At 32.2% G+C, this 23609-nt stretch overlaps 1 protein-coding gene across 6 annotated transcripts in view; it reads right to left on the bottom strand.

Annotated features, from left to right (window-relative positions):
* Nucleotides 1–23609, bottom strand: part of LOC141455450 (phosphoenolpyruvate carboxykinase [GTP]-like) — a 37909-nt gene that overhangs the window by 1254 nt on the left and 13046 nt on the right. For 3 of the 6 annotated variants that reach the window (XM_074130527.1, XM_074130529.1, XM_074130530.1), the window contains 10 exons: nt 7401–7500; nt 4946–5091; nt 4639–4823; nt 4302–4557; nt 3823–3955; nt 2927–3143; nt 2464–2656; nt 1412–1610; nt 1176–1328; nt 863–1066 (listed from right to left, as the gene is read on the bottom strand). In XM_074130527.1, coding sequence (XP_073986628.1) covers nt 863–1066; nt 1176–1328; nt 1412–1610; nt 2464–2656; nt 2927–3143; nt 3823–3955; nt 4302–4557; nt 4639–4823; nt 4946–5091; nt 7401–7500 — 1786 coding nt within the window. Of the gene's footprint in view, nt 1–862; nt 1067–1175; nt 1329–1411; nt 1611–2463; nt 2657–2926; nt 3144–3822; nt 3956–4301; nt 4558–4638; nt 4824–4945; nt 5092–7400; nt 7501–7614; nt 7731–9735; nt 9948–17154; nt 17199–23609 lie in introns of those variants that run through there. The other 3 variants (XM_074130532.1, XM_074130528.1, XM_074130533.1) reach the window with 3 other exon arrangements.

Here is a 23609-nt window from a genome sequence, read left to right as displayed (position 1 = left end):
GTAATCCAGTGCTTCCCTCTGGAAGCTAGCTCTCACACTGTCCCTCACTCCTCTTAACTATGCGCCGCTCTGCTTTTTTTTTCCTTCGTCAGCAGTCCGAAGTACACCTTCACTCTATTATATTGTTTTACGCATAAAAATACGTATTCCTTATTCTAGACATACATTTGCTTTGTAAATTAAATTATTTAAAATTAAAATTATTACTAAATTTTGTTAACCGAATTTTATTCGGTAACATGAGAATGTCTTTTAAGCAATGGATTTGAGGGGAGATCCATAAATCCTGAAAAAACCAAACACAGTAAATGTGTACATCTAAAAACGGTTTTACGTTTCCTTGTTTGACCTCAGTTGCCATCGCGAGGTTATATGGTAGGAGATATTTTACTCTCTGCGGCCAAAGAAGAACATTTCGCAACGAGTAATGGTAGAAGATTAAGAGTTTTTACAATTAGCATCTTTTACTGAAGTTATGGGATTAAAATTACGAACGGAGTCACAATGACAGCAAGAGAATCTCAAATTTCTACCTTCATTGTAAAAGGCAGTGAAAGAAACCAAAATTTCCAGGTTTATTAGAATTCCTAAAAAATACTTTTCCAAAAAACTGTTTCAAATAAAAATGGAAATCTACTCAAAAAAATCAAATTTATGTACTCAGTAAAATCTTAAATCCGAATGTCAGACTGGGAATTCCTGTAATATTTTTAAATAGTAAATTACTCTTAAAAATATTTAGAGAAAACCGTAATGTATCATTTAATAATGCTACCAGCATAGTTTTGTTGAATAATTAAAATATTTTTTGAAAATTGTACTTTGATAACATAAATTAGTTTGTTTTAATTAATAATGATACCTCTTTCTTCCAGAAATCGGATGGTACAGACAACAACTCATGCATGTCTGGTTTTTCCTTCAAACCACTCATGCTGATGGCGTCTTCTTTGGGAACCCATCCGATTGGTGTCTGAAGTGCTATACCTTTTTCACATTCCACTCGTTTTAAGACCCAGTCCAATACTCGAATATTTTCACCAAATCCTGGCCATAAAAACTTGCCCTAATTGGGAAAAAAATATAGTTAAATTTAAGCGAAAAAATATAAAGTTGATAAGGTTAATTTGTAAAGCAAGAAAGAAAAAAAGTAAGTAAAAAGAAATAAATATTACATCTTTTCCTTTTCTAAACCAGTTTACATGGAATATTAAAGGCATTATGGCATTTTCTTTCTCCTTCATACACAACCAATGTTGGATATAACTGCCAAAATTATAACCGAAGAAAGGTCTCATAGCAAACGGATCATGCATAATAACTTTTCCCTGAAAGTTAAAAAAGAGTTTTATTGAAGTGAAAATAAGAAAACAATCGAAGAGAAAGTAGCTAAACAGATAGTTGTTAATACCTTGTGTTCAGCCGCTGCAGTTGCCTCTGATCGCATACCTGCTCCGATTAAGACACCATGTTCCCAGGAGAGTGACTCATACACCAGTGGTACTCCTTCCGGTCTTCTGCCTCCAAATAATATGGCGGATAAAGGTACACCTTCAGGATCTTCCCATTTAGGATCAATTATTGGGCACTGGCTTGCAGGAGCCGTAAATCTGCAAACATGAAATTCCCCTAAATATAACGAATAAGTTTAAAGTAGGATTTGAAAGCTGCTTTACCAGTAATGTTACAGGCAAAAATAGCATCTATTAAATATAAGTTGTTTTTTTTTTGTAGTGTCCATGTAACTACCGTGCGGGTTAAAGCTAGGGACCACAAAATAAGTTTCTAAGATACGCCATTCACGCTCCTGTCACAATAAAGAAGTAGCAAGAAAACGTTCAATGCAAAGATGTAGGGAAAGAGATTTGCTATAAATTCTCTTTAAACGCTACAACTAAGTGGAAACTGCCTACTAATTGCATCATTACTAAATTAGTTAAAATCCGAATGTAAAAATGTGTATATATAATACATTCAGAATTAGGATATTATATAGTATGCCAACATTACCAAAAATCGTCTGAACACTCTGGAAACCTCTCTTTAAGGACATATTAAATATGGGGTAGGTGAAAGCATAATCTACCTTGCCTTAAATTCGGGCTTTGTTTGACAAATCTGACTCTGTCATTTAGACCCTACTTACTGAGTTATTATGATGGTATGTTCTTTTCTCCAAAGACCTAGCAAAAGATTTAGACATAAAATGATTGATTTTAAAATTTATAGTTGGCTCTTATTCCACTATTATTCAGAAAGAGAAGTGTTAGAGTAAACCTAATTCTTTCTAAAAACTGCCATTATGTACTGAACTTCTAATCCCTGGAATTTGTATAATGAAGGGAATGTCCTTCAGCTGTGACCTGTCTATCACAAGCAAGCTGGTCTTTATGTTTTGTACATTCATAATCTCATTATTTACATATGAATGTTCTTGAATAAAGAAATAAAGAAATAAAATACCTTGAATTTGGATGAGCAGCTGGTTTAGATTTATCCCAAGGTTTGCCATGCCAGTCAGTTACTTGTATTCCTTCCTTTACTGGATCCAATCCTTCCCACCATACACCTCCATCAGAAGTGTGGGCGACATTTGTGAAAAAGGAATTGCATTGCATTGAAGCCATCGCATTAGGATTAGTCTTCCAAGATGTACCTGTAATTTTAAAAACTTAATATTTAAAAAAAAATTACAGCAGTTTATTTTATATAAAAGCTTATGTTAAAATTAATTTTCAAATTTTCCAAAAAAATTAACAAAAAAAAACAACTCAAATTGATAAAATTTATTAAAATTCTCAAGTAAGAAGGAAAATTTAAGTAATTAATAACGTTATCTACAAGAGATAAAAAGAATTTAATTAAGAAGAAATTAAAAGTACCTGCACATATAATAAAAAGACAGTACTTAAATCCAAATATTTACCAGGAGCTACACCGAAGAAACCATTCTCTGGGTTTATGGCATGAAACATCTTTGTTTTTGAATTAAATCTAATCCAAGCAATGTCGTCACCAACGCATTCAACTTTAAATCCAGGTAGTGTAGGCTCCAACATGGCCAGATTGGTTTTACCACAAGCTGAAGGAAAGGCAGCCGCAATGTACTTTTTCTTTCCTGAAGGTGGAGTTATTCCAAGGATCTGTTGGATAAATTTTGCAAATTACAACAAAAAATTAAATTAACAAATCTTAAAGAAAACTGGTTTACATACTACTTTCTTTTACATCAATTCCAAAGAATTTCTTCAAAACTTCGTATGTTTACTAAGTTAAGTTAAAACTTTTTGAGAAAGAACAGCGTCACCAAAAAAACCCTCAATAAAATGGCATCAAGAATAAATTTAAATGAAGGAAATAGATCTATATCTACGACAGATTATGAACGCAAAAAAAAAAGTCGTTCAATAATTTCCCATTTCAACCAAACGATTTTCTATAATATTATGTACGTGACAAGAACATACATTTCGATATTGTGATTTGGACAGGACCTCTGAAATGGCACCCTGGAGGTGTCAACAACCCTATACCCCTGAATTGCCATAAATCTCATAAATCGCCACAAAAAAGAGTTTTCCCTCGTAAGAACGAGCTTCATCCAACTGGGCGCTGAAGCGATGAGTAATAACAGAGACGCCTTTAAGGCAAAACTGCTCCTTTCGTCCACCTACAAGACAAGTCCATTCCACTCGGCTAATTTAAAGATAATTGAACGTTCTGTACAATTTGAAGTGAGCACTATTGCAGTAAGAGGAGGTATCGAGGTTTTCCCAACGAGAATTCTTCCCTCTTAAGATTTTAATGCTTTCTAAAACTTACCAACATATGTTCTGCCAGCCATCCTTCGCTCTTTGCAATAGTAGAGCCTATTCTCAAAGCAAAGCATTTCTTTCCTAGTAATGAATTTCCACCGTAGCCACTTCCGTAGCTGACTATTTTATTTTCAGATGGCCTGTAAATAAATCAATCAAGAATTAAATACTTAAAAGATTTATGAAAAGAAATTAGATGAAAAACTAACAAATGTAAAAGACCTTGGGTGGTGGGCATAAAAATTAATTTAATTTAATCTTATGGCTTTTGAGCTACGAGATGGGCATAAATAAGAATGTTGTATTATGACTATGACTATGTTGTATTCTAAATATGTCACAAATGGCTGTCGAGGTTTACTGGTTTCTATTTTTATGAGACATGAGAGGATATTACTTGTAAGTTCCTCCGAAAGGGGTATTTACCCCATAAGTCACGATCGAGTAGTGAGTGATATGCAGATTTTTATTGCCTCATTAACTTACTTGTGCATGATGATAGTCCTTTCCGGATCACAAGGCCAGGTTGCCATCTTAACCCCGCTCACCGGCCTACCGACTGAATGCAATGCTCTAACAATAACAGAATCTTCTTTCATAGCCTCAGCCGCTGCTTCGCCCATTCTAGTCATTATCCTCATTGATGCAACGACGTAGGCAGAATCAGTAATTTGGACACCAAGTTTAGAAAGTGGTCCACCAACAGGACCCATGGAGAATGGAATGACAAACATAATACGATCTGTGAATAAAATAAAATATCCATTATTTAGTTATAAATGTAATATAAGATGAAGAATATTTAAAATTAAAAAAAAAATACCTTTCATGCAGCCTGGAAATCTTTCTTGAATTGCCTTGTCCATATCTTCAGGTGATAACCAATTACCCAAAGTTCCTTTGACTCCAGATTTTGGCTCGGGTATTGTATCCCTTTTATTTTCTGTTGTAATAAACGTTTTACTTTCAACTCTTGCAACATCTCTTGGGTCTGTTCTAGCCAGCCAACTATTTTCAAATCATTCCAAATTAATTAATTCATTTATATAACTTATTTATTCACCACAAATGACAAGTGATTTATGTTTAATGAAAAAAACATTGTTTTTCTAGTTTGTTTTTTCTCTTACCAGTTTTTCATTTTTGTCAAAGGAATTAACGTTCCATCAAAGACCAACTTTTCAATTAACATTTTATTTTCCTTTTCCGATCCGTCGACAATGTGTACTTCTTTTGGTTCGCACATTGTGATTGCGCATTCCACAAATTCTTGGATCTGGAAAACAAGTGGGAATTTAATATAATTCATCCGATTAAAGGAGCATTTTTGGTTTATCGAATTCAATTTTCGTACCAGAGTTGAAAGAAATGAAAATAACATCGACCTAATTAAAATAATTGTTGACCATGGTCCGTTACAAGACAGTGAGGGGGGTTAATGCTCAAAAGTCTACCGTAATTCAAGCGAGAGAAATGTAAAAGAGGATTGAAGCACCATGATTTAAGTGGAAAAGGTACCAGCACATTGAACTTTACGAGGAATGTCCGGCAAATCAGTTGGAAACCCTTTTCCACTTGCAAAGGTGTACAATAGTTTTTTAAATAGTTAAATACCATATGACTAGAATTTTTTGGTGCATTACCTTCTACAAAATCTTAGTTTAAAAGTAATATTTTTCCACCGACCACAGTTTTTTTTTTATAGCTTGGTAAAGAAGCCTCCGGATCTCGAGATTATTTTCTACCATCACTCACCGCGTCAGTAGGTTTTTGAGTGTATTATATCTTAAGTGATTTTTTTTTTTTAAAAAAAGACAAAAATAAAAATCAATTTGCCAAAAAATAATGTAAAAAATTCTTTTAAGTTATAAATAAATAGAATTTTGTTTTTTAAACAATTTGGAAAATAATTTTTTGAAATTAATAAAGCTGTTATTAATTTAAAAAATTGAAAAAGAAATGATACAAATTTTAATCAAACATTTTAATATTTTGGTTTTAAAATTATATTTAGGAAATAACCTTGAAGATTTATTTAGACCTTGCCATTGTAAAGACAAAAGATTAGAAGTTAGACTAGTCTAGCCTGAACGGAGAGAAACGCCACATTCATTGGAGGTTTACTAATTTATTAATTTATTGTAATAACACATTTGTTAATTAGTGAAATTTTTGATTGTTCATTAAAATTATGTTTAATTTTAATCATGGCAATTTAAAACTAGTAACTTCAAAATTTCTTCTTTCTTATTCGAGTCCTTTTCGGCCAGACCGGCTAAACAAAATAATCAATTAATTTATCATTGTTCCACTTAACAATCCTACAGATCACACATTGTTTTTCTAGTATCACCTGATTATTTGATCACCTGATTTATTGTTTAGAACCTAATCAAACATCTATATGACCTTCAAAAAATTCAAATAAAACTGTATTCAACCTCTAACTCTCCTTGATCTTTACGTACCGGTTCTGTTTGCAAATACATTAAAGGGAGAGACATTAAATAAATACAAAAATGTACAATGTTGGAAAAGCCTATCTTAGGAAAAAAAATCCACCTTTTTCAACGAGCCATCAATAGAATGTTAGTACTTCTTTTTCAATAATATGGTGCATGAAAAATGAATTCATGAAAGAACAAAACATTATTCAGAAATAATGATCGGGTTTCAATAGAAAGAGGGTTTAATTATTTTCGTTAGAATAAATGCCCAATAAGGGCTCTAGGGTGGCCAGGGAGCCGAGCTCTCCGAAATAGTATCGTGTAGTGATCAGGGGAGGATGAAGCCCCCATAACAATAGTAACTCCTTTAGTAATGCCTTTAATTGTGAAGAAAAACACCTTTTAATTTATTGTATTTTCTAATTTAAAACTAATTTTACATTTTTTCATTTTACTTTAAGGGACGCCAGCTCTTAAAATGGAAATTAGTTTAAAGCAGAAAATCAAATATTTCCTGACTTTTTATTAATTCTGTAGCAACGAAAAAAACTTACACCATGATGCGCTGGTTGGCACCTCTCTGCAGTTTTACAAAGTTTCTTAAGTTAAGTGAGGGTAATGTACTAAACTCTACAGAAACCGACTGTGGTGCAATGATACCTTTTCTTTTAGTTAAATCAATGACGACGAATATATAACTACTACGTAAGACGATCTTTGGTGAGGTTTGGTTAATGAAAATTTATCCTTATTAATTCCCCTTATAGTCTTATATAATTCTACATTAACTTAGACGAATAACAATAAAATAAAACAACAACTAATAAGAATTTTTTTGTTTGTTTAATGAAGGATAATAAAGCAAAATAACAATTTCAAATTCAACTCCAGGTTCTACAAAACATTACGTTGTAGACATGAAAGTTAAAATTCAATTGAAAGTGTAATTTTTCTTCCAGCTACTATTACTCGTGCATAAAAAATTATTTAAACAAAAAATGCATTAACAATGTTACAAAAAAACAAAAACAATAAATACCACTCAAGTTCATAATTGAGTCTTAACTAAAACAACGAAATATCAATGCTTTATTAACTTAACTACAAAATATTAAAATGTTTAAAAAAAAAAACTTACCTTTTTAGGAAAAGATTTGATACTAAGACTACGTGCATTTTGGGTAAAAACATCACAATAATTTAAATTTCGTTGCTTTGATCTCAAACTTTTCAAATATCTGTAACGAAAAAAATTAAATAATGAATAAAAATTGTATATTCTTTTTCTTTTTTTTTAGATTGTACTTAAAAGAAAAACTTAATATCCACAAATTGATTGTATGACATTTTACCTAAAGGAAGAAGTAAAAACGTTCATTTTATAATTCTCATGACTTTAAAGTTGTAACTAACGCACAAAAAAAAAAAAATGTATAATGGCATATGTTTTTTTTGTTTTGTTTCTATTCTTAATGTATTGTATTAAATAAGGCTATGAAACCTAGGAGACAGACTAAAAGAAAAATTAGACAAAAATAGAAAAATATATATTTACTAAAAAAAAAAAAAAAGCTTCTTTAAAATAATAAACTAGCTGAAATGTTAATTTATAAAGATTCTTATATTATATAAGAACAATAATATAATAATAATAGTTTAATAATAAATTTAAAGCTATCATCGAAAAGTTCAAAAATAAAATAACTGAAAGAAGACCAACAAAATAAATAGTGTCTTAGTTACAACTATGAATAGGGAGTTTTTTAAAATATTTAATAACTATTGATTTTATTATTCTTTTTATAAACGTACATCTTCTTGATATTCTAGAAGTATTAAGTAATAACTAGATCATCCAAATTGATTCAAGTTTTTTCTCAAATAAACCTTATTAATCAATTTCTTAATGCTAAAAAGAAAAATCAATTACTTTAGCTCTAAATATCTCTTTTTAAGTTGACTTTTGGTATGAACTATTATATACTTGAATTCGAGCGACCCATAAAATTAAAATATTTGATTATTGGGCAAAAATGGGCCAATGTTGTTAATTACTTGAAAATACGCTAGATAGCTACACCATCAAAGCCTCGATACCAGAGATTTCTTTTTTTTTTTGTTGCTCTTTAATTGAAATGCGTGTAAAAAGCCATTAAAATTATACTTTTAGGACAATATTATATAATATGGGAATATACATTTATAAATTCTATTTTAATTAATTTAAATTATTTAATAGATAGACAGTTTCTTTTTCTCTTTGTGGTTTTGTTGTAGATGGGTTTGTGGTTTCATTAGATTTTACATCATTCAGATTTAGCAAATTCTTTTTAGATCCTATACTGTTAGAGTTTTTTTTTTATTTTTTTGTTTAAAAATTAAAACAGATTTCAATGGTAATGTGCAAAAAATTTAAATAGAAATCCCACTTGTGGTTTGATGGTTAGCATAAATAAAAAATGGAAAAATCTTAGAAGATTCAATTTCGATATTTGATTTAGGTGGGCCTTCGACTAACTGTGTTTCCCAAAGCAACCCTAACTGGTACTACCTCTTTTATAGCAAATTTTTCAGATTTTCTGAAAATAATTACGATTTTTTAAATTTTGTACACACATTAAATCATATTGTACACACATTACTTTTAATTGGAACAGATTTTTTTTTCCCGAAAAATTTCTTTTTAGCGAGGTTTTAACGGAGGGATGAAGTTAGATTCTCCTCTGAAGTATCTTTTATTATAATATACATGCGGAAGAGTAAGAAAGGGAGAATCTTAGTACTCTCCTCGGGTATCCTACGATAAAATCTGTTCAAAATTAGCCAAATTGGGTGGCACCAAAAGGGCCACATTAACCGTGGTCAGTACATTTTTAACGATTTTTTGAATTTTATTTTAATATTATTATAAAGATATTTAGTGTTTTGAAATTTATATTTAAGACAGAAAAGAGTTTCTTTAATTTCATATCTCCATTGCTTGAGATTAATTCAGAAATTAACGATTTTAGAAGGATTCTGGTGGAACCTAGATATTCTCTACCACTCTCTGAAGTCTAAAGGAAAGTTTAAAAGAAACCTCAAGATTTAATAAGTTTGAATAAAAGATGAAAATGAATTTTTTTTAAACAAAATGTATGTACGTAGAAGAACTTAGTGATGAATAATCTGGGAAGACCTGCCCTAGCCAAACTAACTACGGCTAACCCACCATCGCTACTAACAATCTATATTGATCGAAAGGGTTTTCTTTTGGTATTTCCCTGAAAAGTTAAAAGTTATTTATAAATTTAAGCTAAATCACAGCTAACTAATCTTAGTTATTTTTAAAATTAATCGAAAAATATATAATACAGTAAATAATATAATACAGAAGCTGAAATAAAATACATAAGCTGTTAAAATAATAGCACAAAATTGCAACAAAAAAAATTAGAACAAATTTTTCAAAAAATTAAAAATAAAAAACTTACGCATCATCTACAACATAATTATTTTCCAAAAATTCTGGCATCTTGTTAATAAAGAATAAAATATATTTTAGGGGCGGAAAGAAAAGACCAAAAAAAAAATAATCTAATTAAAATATAATATATAACTTAATGGAATGGACTAAATTAAAATAATTTGGAAAAAAAATTAAAAGTTTGTAAGAGAAAAGAAGTTGGACATGACGTGGCCATAAAGACTGTCAAGACCATATGATTGACTAAATGTCGGCTCCAGTTCATTATATAGGGGGCTCGTACCCCCCACTATATGGCGAATGGAATGCCAGTTACTACTCGATTGGCTCCTCTAGCTTGGTTGTTAGAACGATGCAATAACAGGTAACTAAGGAGGAGTTGGCTTTTGATTTTTTTACGACCTTGCATTATAATAATTATTTTAGCTGTTTTTCTTTCTATTTTAATATTTCATTATTTTTTGTTCATTTATTATCACCTATTTGTATTGTAATTTTAAAAAAAATCTTAGAATGAGTTTTTTTTTGCTTTATCTGAAATTTTGAAAAGCACTTTGGTTTTTATGTGCAATATTGAATATATAACATAGTCAATTTATAATTATACAAGTACTTGAGATTGAAAATTTTGAAAAATAATCCTTCGTGATTTTTTACAGCGTGGACTCCGGTTTGTTAGATGTAGGTCTTCCACAAGAAGAAGAATAATTCAATACAGAATAGACATGAAGAGAAACCGTCCAAGCAATCTATGTGTTGATCAGAACTGATTAATTTGGGCCTGTATATATTCTTTTTAGAAAACGGCATTTATAGAGGACACAACACATGGATTACACTAATACAGTGCGTTATTAACATGCTGTGATTTAAGCACAGGGGCAAATAATGCCTAACGTTGCTTCAATACTAAACTTACTTTTCATGAAAAATAATTTGGATAACCCATTCTAATAATTTTATGCTGGACAATCTCTTTCTACGCCTAACTAAAGACATACATACCTTAATAAAAGTATGGGATCAATTGAATATCGAGTTTAAAGGAAGCGTTAGAGCAGTTTTTTTTTAGTTAACTCCAATTACCAAAAAAACTTGTAATCTGATCGATATTAATAATTACTGTTAATCGATTTTGTCCGAATGTTTTTTTTTTAATCGAGTTCTTCTGATAATAACTATACCAAAATGCAAAATTTGAACCTACTGCAATTTTGTTTTTGAATTAAGCTGCCACACCAATTAATCGTACATGCAACAGGCAATTCGTAACGTGTATTTCTGGTATAAGTCAATTGTGATAATCAGCAAGATTCTTACTCTTATGAATGGATATAAACAAAGAGACCTAGCTGCTTTTTCAAAGCTTTTCGTCCCTAAAGGTTCCGCAGTCAAAAACAACTCAACAACTGAACCCTTCCCAACAACACTTCAAGGTTCGTTGACATGTGCAACTATTCAAGTTTAGACGGCCCACAGGAAAGTAAAAACTAATCCATATTCAAGCTGTCACGAATCAGGTCAAAGGTTGGATGGCAAGGAATGACTGTGCCAGTCGAGAAGGAACCTCTGAAGAATCAGGCGCTCCCTCGAAATAAAAAAGTCCTTTCTGATTTCTCCAGAGAGGCTGCTTGGTTACCAGGTAACGGAGGAGTATTGACTCTCTCTTTCTTGGGAGAGGAGATGGAGGAGGGACTTTAGGCATCAGAGAAAGGTTTGCGCTGACCACTGGCATTCCTTTCGGCCAAGAATGGGCCCATTGGTAAGCCTAGTTTTCTTAAATTTGGTTGAAGCTATCCTCAGAACAATTGGAAGCGTTGGAGTGGTCTTAAGTTGCATCAGCCAGCGCTGACTAGAGAAGCTGGGAGAGTTTTACTTCACTCTAGGGGTGGCCCGATAGATCTGTTTCGATAGTACAGAGTATCCTATTAACCAAAACTCTACTAACACTGCCACAACAGAGATAATACGTTTGTACTACGCTCCTGGTTTAGCAAACCCATAGGACCAACTCTAGCCCTTCAAATGAACACGGGTTATACGACATTAATGTTTCTGACTTCTAAATTCTAAGTGCGTTAGTTTCCAAAACACTGACACTTGAAGGGCGCAATGAAGCGTGGCCTTTTGGCAACTTCCCTAAAATCTTCGAGGAAACTGTAGAATTATTATAAATATTAAACATTAAAATATTGCCTTAAGCACCATTAATTAAAAACTTGTCCAGTCAAAAGTTTACCCATGGTAATTATCTATAATTGTGGACAATTTTGAACCTCTTGAACTTTGAACTTCTTCCCAGCCACATTATCTTAATCATGTTTTTTTAATTCAATTTTTATTTCCCTATTGTGACGTATTTGTAAACAAACTGTTTGTTTTATGAATTTTTTTAGTGACTCAAATTTAAAAGGAAAAATGAAAATGAATTTTTTTCATTGTATCATAAAGTTAATGTCATTTTTATCACTAACGATGAGTCCAAGGACGCGGTTTCTGCGCGTTTACAAATATAGTTTGAATGAGGAAAAGTTAGACATGCTGAGGATGACACGGAATGAGGAGTATAAGACTATTTGGCGGCTCCTAAACTAACCTGGCCACTTCCTCTCTTTTCAAATATGATCAACAAGGGAACAGCAACAAGTTTTTTTTTCTTTAAAGTCATAATTCATTTGATTTATTGGTCTTTTCTTACCACTTCAGATGGAAGATGTCGCAATATAATTATAAGTAATATTCTTAAAACGAATTAAATGATTGATAAGTTTGTTTTATTCTATTACGTAGAAACTTTACTTTATGACAGTGATCACGTAAATGATTATTTACATACGATCTGAAAAATTGTGGGGGGAATCTATTGACTTTCAAGTGAAGAAGTGAAGGTTATCACTTGAAATAAATAAAATTCGCGTAAACAATACTTTAAAACTAAAATTTACTATTTATCCATAATTAATCGGATAATCTAATGACTTACATTAATTGGCAAAGTGATGTTCTACTTTTATTAATTAATAAATTAGAAACCTCCTAGAATTAGAAACTATCTCTAGATAGGGCTGTAGAGGGTAGAAACAAAGTTCCAAAATCTTCTTGGAAATAATAGCACGATGTGTGCCTCGCATTTCCAAAGAATACCGCAGGCAACCGAATGTGAACCACCTACGACTTAATCGGTGTTTATCAGTGAATGTTTGTGGATCATGTTGATTCAAAATTTATGTCTAGCGAAGATTGGTTGCTAAAATCCTAAATGTGAAAGAAATTTTTTAAGCAGAAGCATCTCTTTGCTAAATATAACATAAATCTGTAACTTTTACTAGAACAATATTTCTATGAAAAATCGTTTTAGGGTAGTTCTGGGAGAATGGTTGGGCGTAAGCATTTTTCCTAAGTGTCATTTTTGAAAGTTTTGTCATTTTACCAGCAACATTTTGTCAAAATTCACAGTTTGAGGGAAAAAAGAGAATCTGATCACGTCAGTTTTTTTTTAAAGGAAACGTATTTAATTGACAAAAAAAGAGATCAGTAGCAACATGTGATGAGTAGCCTATATCGCGTAAGAGGTCACAGAACAGAGGTCAGGGGACAGTTCAGCACAGCTCTAGCAATTACGGGACAAGGCTTATTAAATTATATAAACCTATAAAATTGTACCAAACTGAGACATGCAACTTTTCAAAAATCAGGCGTTTAAATATTAGTTAAAGAAGGAAATACTTGAAATTATATGATAAGAGTTTGAACTGTTCAAAAAATAAAAATTCCGTGATAAAAAAAAAATAAAATAACTGATCAGCGAAAGAAGTAGAACAATAGTTGATGACGTAAACAGCATGACTTTTGGACGAGCGATAACACTGTTTGTTACTGGGAGGCTCGACTGTATCACCCTACATGCCTGCTAGATCTATTCTTTCTTTCATTCTATTAATGATGCAATATGTCACGAATTAATGACATCTGGTCTCCATTATGTTTTAACAAATAATTTTATTTGTGTAAAATTTATACCGAATATTAAAAATGTTTGAACAATTCTGCCTTGAAACTAATTTCTTTTATCAGCGTAACATGTATATTTTCTGTTCCTATCGCTTTGTAATTTTCCTCTCTGAGTTTTTTTTTTCTTCATTCCTTTACATTATTCACTGACTGAATAACAATTTATTAGTTTCTGATTATTGCATAATCAAAGATAGTGAAAAATTTACTGCTGTAAATTCTTTATCAGTCAACATAAAATTCTTTACAGTTGAATTAAGAATTTTTAAATTTAAATGTATTATATAAATTATAATTTAATAATACATAATATAAAATGTATTTTTAAATTCCGAGTTTGGACAAAATTTACAGGATAGAACTATGGGAATTGAGATAGGAGGACGTCTTGTGATTCTTCACATTCATCCTCGGAGTCTGCTTAAGGTTATTTGGTGGAAATGGTGCAAGTTTTCCACCATTTCTGTAACTGAGGTGGAGTCAACGAGAGTTAGCCTTTTAGATATAGGTTTCCTATAGAATGGAAACCTAAATTTGGGCTGGTTTTAAAGAGGAAGCCTTGTAGAATTGTGGTTAGAACATCTACTACTGGGACTTCTCCCATCTTCATATGCCATCGGGGTGAGGGGAGATCTACCTGACGAACATCCTCCAGCTATAGATAGCCCTTGGAGCTTGTGGACTGGAAAGGCAGTCACTGAAGCCAGCATATTACATACCAAGCATCAAATCCAACTCTTAAGTCAAGACAAATGGCACACTTTCACTAGTAATTACCAGTCACAAGTTATCCATGCTAGGACAGCCAATTCTTACTCTTGCAATATTTTTAAACCTTTGCTTTAGTTAATATAAGAGGCATAAAAGTTTGCAAAGGTTTAATATCATGCAAAAAGAAAGGAAAAGTAAATTGCAGACCTGGACTAAAAGAACAAAGGAACTAACTATGCCCCAGGCTACTGAGGCCTTATAATACCAGATCATCTCTTAACAATAGCTAGGGCATCTTAATAAACAATTGAATTCACTACCCGTTTTTGCATTTTTTTTTTCATTTATTATTCGTTTGAAGAACTTAATTTTGTTCTGCAGAATGCTATTGGAGATTGAACTTTGTTCGACTCAATATATCAGCTAGAGTTTAAGTAAATACAATTCGGCGTGGTGTCTTTTACGTGTGTTCATTAGGACACCAGTTGGACATGGGCGTTAATAGTACGAAAATAAATACAGATTCAGTAAGGAAATATTTGGATCGCACAAAGAAAAAGAACTGGCAGTACAGTTTGAGAATAAAGTAGTTGGACATTTTTAAATAGAAAAGGTAATTTTGGTTAATAGGTTGAATCAGTTTGCTACGGCAAAATGGCATTGGGAAGAATTAAGAACAAGTGAACAAGATTAAAAGATAAATAAATTATTATCCAAAGACTAGAACTATTTAAAACTACTTCACCTGGCAGAAGAACACCTAACACTCTAAGCGGAAACTCAGGTAGATATTACTAACAATGGCCAGAAAACCTCATAAGAGGGAAATATTTTTTAATATGAGGGGGGAATGATTTTTTTTTTTAAACTACGATTTCATGTTACTTCTGAAGAACTTAAAGAGAATTCATTGAAAAATTGTTAAATCAAGAGTTCATAAACTCTTGCAGATGGCTAAAATCAAAGAAAATGCTTTACGGTGGAATAACAATCCTGAAGAAACGGTTTGGATTCCTGGTGGAACTTGGGACTCCATTAATTATTACAACGCTCCTTTTTTACCAATAACAGATTATAATTATCATAAAACTTCATCGAACAATTTAAGAGAATAGAGCCTTTGTAATATCTTGAAAATAATATATTAAGAATCCTGAGAAAAACCTTCCAAATCTGGTAAGATTTTAAATTGTGTATAAACCTTAAATGATCCTTAAAACGTTTCCTTCATAAATTTTATAATAGAGGAGACTTCAACCAGAAATAAACCAGACTGACAACTCTAGCCGCCAGAGAGTCACATGTTTTCAAGGACTTACTCCTTAAATACAATACTTTCACGGTTGTTTTTACCGGCAAAAATATTTCTTCAAAAAAGCTAGCAAATAACTCGATTCAATTTTTTTATAATTTACTTTTTAATCCTACATTTTAATTCTAACATTTTGATATTATGAAAGTAATTATAAATGGGCAGGAACGAGATGAAGCGATAGACATAGGAAACAAAATCGATGATAAGGAGGAACCACGAGGTAGGTCAATGAAATGAGGTTTCAAGAACTACCATTCTCAGATGGCCATAACTAAAGAGGATCAAAGAATGGTACCAATTGGAAAATCATTATTAATAAAGTTAATCAGGCGAATATTTATGCGGGGAACACTTAATTTTAAAAAAAACTAACGCAAAGCAATGAAAATTTGAAAATACTGGGTATTTAGGCAGTTCTAAAATATGTTCCATAACAGGAAAGAAATTATTTAATAATGCATTGTATTGGTATTTCAATTAGTCAATTTCTTGATTGGAAAACTGATTTCAAATAATTCCCTTAATAAAAAGACATTCCACTCAAAGGTGGAAAAGAGATCACATTTATGAAAGTGATAATAGGACAAAAGTTACATCTGTTTTTGGTGGTGAATGATAGAAAAGTTAAAAAAAAAGCCATAGGTTACCTCCAACAAAACTATCAAAATTGAATGAACCATAAGCACTCTTCTTAACTAGTGCCACTTCGTGTGAGTTAGTATGTGCAAGAGAAAGGGAAATGAAACTGTCCAAACTTTGGTATAAACGAAAAATCATGGTTCATAGAGCCAAATAATTTAAAACGAGACTATCTGGATATGAGGTCGGTTCTAAACAAGAAACAGCTGAAGAATTTATTGTAATTAACAGAAAAAGAAGTTCACTGCCCTCTACTTGCCTAATTTCGCCTCACATTTTCGGGATTATGGTGGGGTCACGAGAGTTGGCCAGGACTAGTATTTAAAGTCACGAGTCTGGTGAGAGACACCTATTACCTACGTTAGAGCCGATGTAGGAGGTCTCCTCTTAGAAGTTAAGCATACAACACTGACATTTCCAGCAAAAATGCTACATTACGTTACTGAAATAGCAACTTTGAAACTAGTAATATTCCCATTTTAAATTAAAATAAGAAGGTGACTTAAAAAAATGAATATTTAATTTCGATGCATTTAAAATTACGTTCCAACAAAAAAAAAAATCAAAAAATGAGATTACAAGTTTGTGGTGTTTTTTATTCTTGTGTTTTTGCCAAGTTGAAATCTCAATAACAACCGGTTTATTCAATAAAACTTGTAACCAGTTTGAATTGTCAACAGCAATAGATAGTATAGACATCATAACGAGACCCGATAAAAAGATAAACTGGAAAATAATGAACCTCTTTACCTTGATAACCATCCGCCTGATATATTCATAACTAACAAAAATTAAAAAATAATCATTTTCAATAATTTTCATAGACATTGTTCCAACACTTTGTCGGAATACGAGTATACCAACAAACATGAGGAGAGGTTATATTTTGCAACATATGTTGGCAAAGTTACCATAACCTTAGAACAAACTCATATGGACTAGGAAGCCATTACGTTATCAATGCTTGTTGAAAAAAAAGGTCACTTATGTAATAAAATATTAGAACTATAACAGCAATAATGGGCTTTTTTGTATATGATAGATATATATGTATGTAGTAATTTTACCTTGGAATTAGAACTTCTGACCATGGTTTTTTACTAGGTGACCGATTATTATATTATCCAACTATTTCTACGAATAATACTGATAGATAATTATTGATAAAATAAAAATAAATTCTTAATTTTCAATAGCTATGATAAAAACCTTTACGCAACTAATAAGTAATATTAATTTGGAACTTTCTTCAAATAAACTAAACATTTATTCATTTCCACTAGTACCGGAGCCCTTAATTTTAATAATAAAAAAAAGAAGATATATTTTGTGTGTTAATTAGACTCAATGGGGTTAGGCCAGAAAAGTCACTACGATTCAGAGGTTCTACTGAGCACCCAATGGTTAGAGCACTTTCATCCAGCCCTATCAGTTTAATTAGAATTAGGAGTTTGGTGAGAGTCTCCTGGGCAAAGTATGAAGGTATGAGACTTTCTTCTACGAAGAACCGAACTCTTAAGTTATTTCAAAATCCTTCTAAAGAATCCTACGCCCTTCGAATTGACATAATACAAGCAGGGGTTCCTTTTCTTCATAATAAACCGTCACTTACTGATGCTGCAACTTTTTATTCAACCATTCTTAGGTGCTTGCAATTCTGAGGCATTTTACTATCCTCAAATTAGTTCAAGGGCCTTGAAAGCTCTTTAGGACCACTCCCAAGCTTGACCAAGTCAAGCGATCTGAGCCTTACGCCTCTATATTCCGAATTTCCAAGCGCTCAGACGAGAAAAATTTCATTTTCGCTTAGATTAGAACTACCCCTGTCGCATGAATATGTAGGCCTGCCTAGGCTTGTTATAATTCACAAAGAAGGTTTTTTTTTGTGGACAGGAGGTCCACTGCCCACTACTTGCCTAATTTCTCCTCACATTTTCGGGATTATGGTAGGGTCACGAGAGATAGCCAGGACTAGTATTTAAAGTCACGAGTCTGGTGAGAGGCACCTATTACCTATGTTTGAGCCGATGTAGGAGGTCTCCTCTTAGAAGTTAAGTTAGGCATACAACACTGACAATTCTGTTAACTATGGTCCAATGGTGGAAAAAACTTCGTCATGCCTAGGCTATTATTTTCGCCCTACGGCGTTTGAAGCTTTCTAGCTGAAAAAGGGTTACTTAGGAATAGAAAGCGTCATACGTGTAAAAACATACTATTAGCTACTGCTGCTGGTCACGGCCAACGGCTCACCTCCTATTCCCGCAGGTTACTGGTCGCTGGTCTTGACTTTTCTCACAATGATCAAAAAGTTACACTGAAGAGAGCATCTTGGGGGACACGAAATTCTCGTTGAATATAAAAAAATGATGTGGAAAAAGTCATGAAAATAGGCCTACTACATACATAACTTGATTACTTACAAATGTATGAACAATAAATAAAAGAAAAAATAAACAAGCTACGAATATAGGATTTAAGATGATTTCATACTTCTTCCAAGTTATAAATTTAATTGAAAATAATGGAATTTTAAAAGTTCTAAGTGTTTTCAAAATAAATTAAAAAAGAAAAAAGTGGCAGTCTATATATCATGGAAATCTTATAGCAGCAAACAACTTGTCAACAATATAGTTTGTAAACTACAAGCGATGCTTTGTAAACAAAGTTGTCCAACGTCTAATATCGACGCCTTATAAACAAATTAGTCCCGACGTTTACCCGTGACGCCTAATAAACCAAGTACAGTCCAGATCCTACTACTGATACCTTGAAAACAAAGACGTCACTACTAGTGCTTTTTCTAAACATAACAACATGATCCAGCATTTTTAAATGAATTTTTATACATTATTATAAGGAAAATAATTATTACTTTGTTTACAATTTTTTTTTTTTTTAAAAAAAAAGGTTATTTATTCATTGAATCTATAGTCGTCAAAAGTAAGCAAACATGTTAATAGAGTTGTTTGAATAAATAGTTTGGAAAAACTAAACTTTTATTGCGTAACTTTATACACAAAGGATGTTTAATTTGCTTTTTTGCGCAATAAAACAAGGCAATAATTCTTGCAGAAACAACATAAATATTAAAATATATTACTTTTGGTTTTATTACTCTGTTCCATATTTTAATGAACGTCATTGTTCAAAAAAAAAAGCTATACATAATTGCAATTTTTAATGTAGTAATTAAAAAAAAAGATCAACGCCATTAATGCTTTCTGACTGATTACACAGAAAATTACATCAGCTGTAATTGCAGCTGTTGCAAAAAAAATATTCCACACGGGTGTCTGAAGAATGAAATAAAAAAGCAAGAGAAGCGGTTTTAACCTTCAGACCAACCGTTCTCCGGTGACCATGTATTTCTGTATTTTTAACTTTCCTTGCATATCCCCACCTAGTTGTTGGAGGCTCGGCCAAATGGTGCACACTGATTGGTTCATCGAGCCATGACGCAATACAACCAGTTTGTGACCGCATGTACTGTGGGTGTGCGCGGGGTAAACGTGTCATGTGATAATTTTTATAGTACATATACATTTTTGCCAACGATTATAATTGGCACGAAATAACACACTAGTATTTTCTTATAATTATTATTTTTTTTAATTTTAAAGCGAGAAATAGTTTATAGACTAAAAAAATGGGAAGGAGGTGTGTTCAATCATATGACTGCCTCAACTACAAATCTCAGTTCTCTTCACCTTGGTACTTTTACTTCCTTTTACCTCACTGATAAGAGGATGAACTGTGATCCTGCCAAATTTCCGATTCCGAATTTACACCAGAAATGTCCGTTTCAGGTACTCAGGACACCAAAGTATAAAAAAAAATGTATCAAATTTGTCTGTCAGTAGAGTGTGTGGTCAGCCGTTTCACCAAAACCATATTGTCACATCCCCTGGTCAAAAAAATTCGCCTGTCACTTCCAGTGTAGCGATTTTTCACAAATTCAGATTTCCTTTTTGTTACATATTCAATTCTTAATAATATAAAAAATGGCAGAAGTAACCATCAAGGCAGTGAAATGGCACTTAATAGAAGACTGTTGGAACTACTCTGAATTACATCTCAGTAATCTTTTCATTCATCTTCCAACGCGGACGCGTGTCCGGTGATGGGACATCCTCTTGTGATCTATTGTTCGCAAGTCAGGAAATCACGCCCACAACCTCCAACGTTTTGCTTAATGTAACTAAAATAAGATTAAAAATAAATATATAAATAAGAAAAATAAAACTAACTTACTAACAATATTTACATATTTACAAGGGCAACGGTTGTTCTTTACAAATCACGTCCGCTCTTAAAAGAGTGATTCTTGCCACCGAATCCTCAATCATATCTTTATCATTTGTTACTTTCATGGTAATAATCATCACTAAGTAATCATATATTTCTTTTTTGGGCGGGGGCCTAACTTTCAATTACCTAATTTGATTGTACAGGAGCGGAAGCTCATTTTTTATTATTAATATGTTTAATAATGAGTACTTCTACATGTAAAGTCTGCCTCTTTTTGGCCCTGAGGAAATGATCGCTTACAATCCCGGTGACGAAAACGCAGGAAACCACCTCACAAATTCAAGAAATTTCTGCAATTATAGCCTTATAGTTGCTTAATTTAACCACTAATAGTGTTCCATCGTATTATTCTAATATTAGACAGAAGCACTTGTACAGCAATTCTCAACCATTTGTGAGAGCACCAAGTTGACAAAGAATACTGCTGAGAGTTCATTATACTTGCGTTTGGTTACCATCAGAAAATATCTTAACGGAACGTACCGCTTGAAAAATAGAGTTTTTATCTGTGACTGAGAATTTTTGAAAAATGGCTACTATTTTCTGTAAACCATTTCCCTTAAACGTATGCAGTTACTTTATATTAATTCTTAATATACGCATACGTTTTTTATTAATATGCACAGTAAATCTTACTTAAAAATTTGTTTAATTGATCTTTAGAGTGAAGGTACAATAGAAAATCTTGATTTCAAATGTGTGGTAAAAACCAAATGTCAAAACTCATACTTTTTTCTAACTTTATTAACTTCAAACGGTCTTCAAACTCCACATTTTTTTACCAACATGCAAACTAAATGACCGTACAAATACTAGATATGTGTAGCAAACTAGAAGGAGACAATGTTTACCAGTTCCTCCCCAGAACTACTATAAAACTAATTTTGTTTTAAAAAAAAAAAGAAAAAAAAAAGTAATTAAGAAAAAAACAGAAATAGATCTACTTTTGGGCAATTAGTGGGCCAAAAATTACATTTTTAAGAAATCTTAAGAATCTTTAACGAAAAATGTGAAAATATTGAAAAGAGAAATCAGTTTAAATGGGTCCTTAAATTAAGAAATAAGGGTAATTCAGGGAGCCGCGTCCCAATCCCAAGCCTTAATCGAATATTTCACATAAATGTTTTATAAAAGTTCTAAACCTGCGTCAATACCATGACTGTACTAAGTTTAAATTGAAAGAGCCATTTTTTTTTACTGCTATCTATCTATTGGGCCCCATTTCTTATTGAAATTAGAGCGTTAACATAAAGCATTCCGGGAAATTGGTTATCACACCTTCCAGGTGTGCGATATTGCGCTTAAAAATAATATTTTAAGTATAAAAATACACTTCTAAAACACTTTATTTTGTAGGTCTATTTAGAACTAAAATTGTGAATTATAATAAAAAATAATGAAGGTGTAACTTTTTTTTTTTGTGATTTTTCAGTCCCTTTAATTTTCGTCTAAAACAAGAGGAAACCAGATTTTTCAGGTGTTAAACCAGATTTTTTATTTTTTTTTTAAGAACCGTTATCTAGTGTTAAGAAGGTACATGTGTCTTAGTAATGATGGATGTTTTAAATCAATTTAACTTTTTCTTTTTAAACAGATGTTTAAACATGTGCTGAACTGATAACGTTATCTTATCCTGTTTTTTTATTTTTTATTTTATAACAGTTTGCCCTGCTTATTCTAACTCCTAAGTGCCTTGAGTTATGATAATGCAGAGCAGATTGTGGCAATTTCCAGCCTGCTACTGCAACCTAGCGAATGACAGTTAAACTAAAAGGCGTATTTTTTTATTTCTGGCAATTTTTTACTTTTATAATTACATTTTTTTTTGTGCCATTTATACTTTTTTTTATACTAGTTTGGAAAAAAAAATCTTAAAAGATTTCTTATTCAAATATATTAAGAGGTTCTTGAATAATTAAATAAATAAATATATATAAATATACACATCGGGCAAGTTTCATCAGGTTGCAACTGTTTCTGATGGCCAAAATACTAATTACTGAAAAAAAAATGATAATTTATCAAATTAATTACAATTTAAGGCCATACTTTAACCACTTAAGATAAGAGAACTTGAAAAAATAAATTGTTCAAATATATACAATAAAAAATTATTTTTACACCAAAATTGTTAATGAACTTAGGAAAGTTTGTATATTTTGCTTAAAATCATGCAAGTAAACTGTTTCTTGCTTAGAGGCTTTAGAAAGCTAGGCTTAAAGGGACTTGACGACCGTAACTAAGCAAGAGTTTGTGCAGGAGATTGTTTTAAGATCAGCCAGAAAGCCTATGCCACGCGACCATGAGGATCTACGTACTAAGGCAAGTTGCATCACCTGCTCCAGTTCTGAATGTCTAAGTATACTTAGAAGTCTTAATATCTTCTCCTGGGCAAAATGTGAAGAGGTGGAAGTTTGTATTCTCCGAAAAGCCGAACTCTGGGCCAAACCAGTCCCTCAAACTAATAAATAGTATGTACAGCGCTGTCTCATCTTCATCCTGGCAGAAGCTGCACAGGCTGTTCTCTTTTACCTCCATGTAATGCGTACATTTGTTGAATCTATAATGTCCGTGAAAAAGGCAACAATCAACTTAAAGAGCCTCTTGGCCATGCTGGAGTAATGGTGCAGAAACCTGCTACAGCAGCTAATAAACTTTTTTGCCACTTTCTGGCCTGGAGTTTCTCTCTCCAATATTCGTGCACCCACAAGGCATTTTGCTGCGGCACAAAAGGATTCAGGAACCTTTCCGGGTCAACCCCGGCTTCATTACCACCTAAACCTACACCGTCACCCAATCGAGAAAGACCTTATTTTTCTGGCAACCAGTTCTCAACAAGATTTCTAAGCCGACCCACACTAGTCTTGATTAGACTATGTAGGACTTGATGGCCAGCA

The sequence above is a fragment of the Rhodnius prolixus genome, unplaced genomic scaffold (genome assembly GCF_049639745.1).
Source record: "Rhodnius prolixus isolate KJV_2025 unplaced genomic scaffold, Rpr scaffold_4, whole genome shotgun sequence".
Classification (NCBI taxonomy): Eukaryota; Metazoa; Arthropoda; class Insecta; order Hemiptera; family Reduviidae; genus Rhodnius; species Rhodnius prolixus.
The sequence above is the reverse complement of the archived record's forward strand: the minus strand, read 5'-3'. Positions and strand labels throughout refer to the sequence as shown.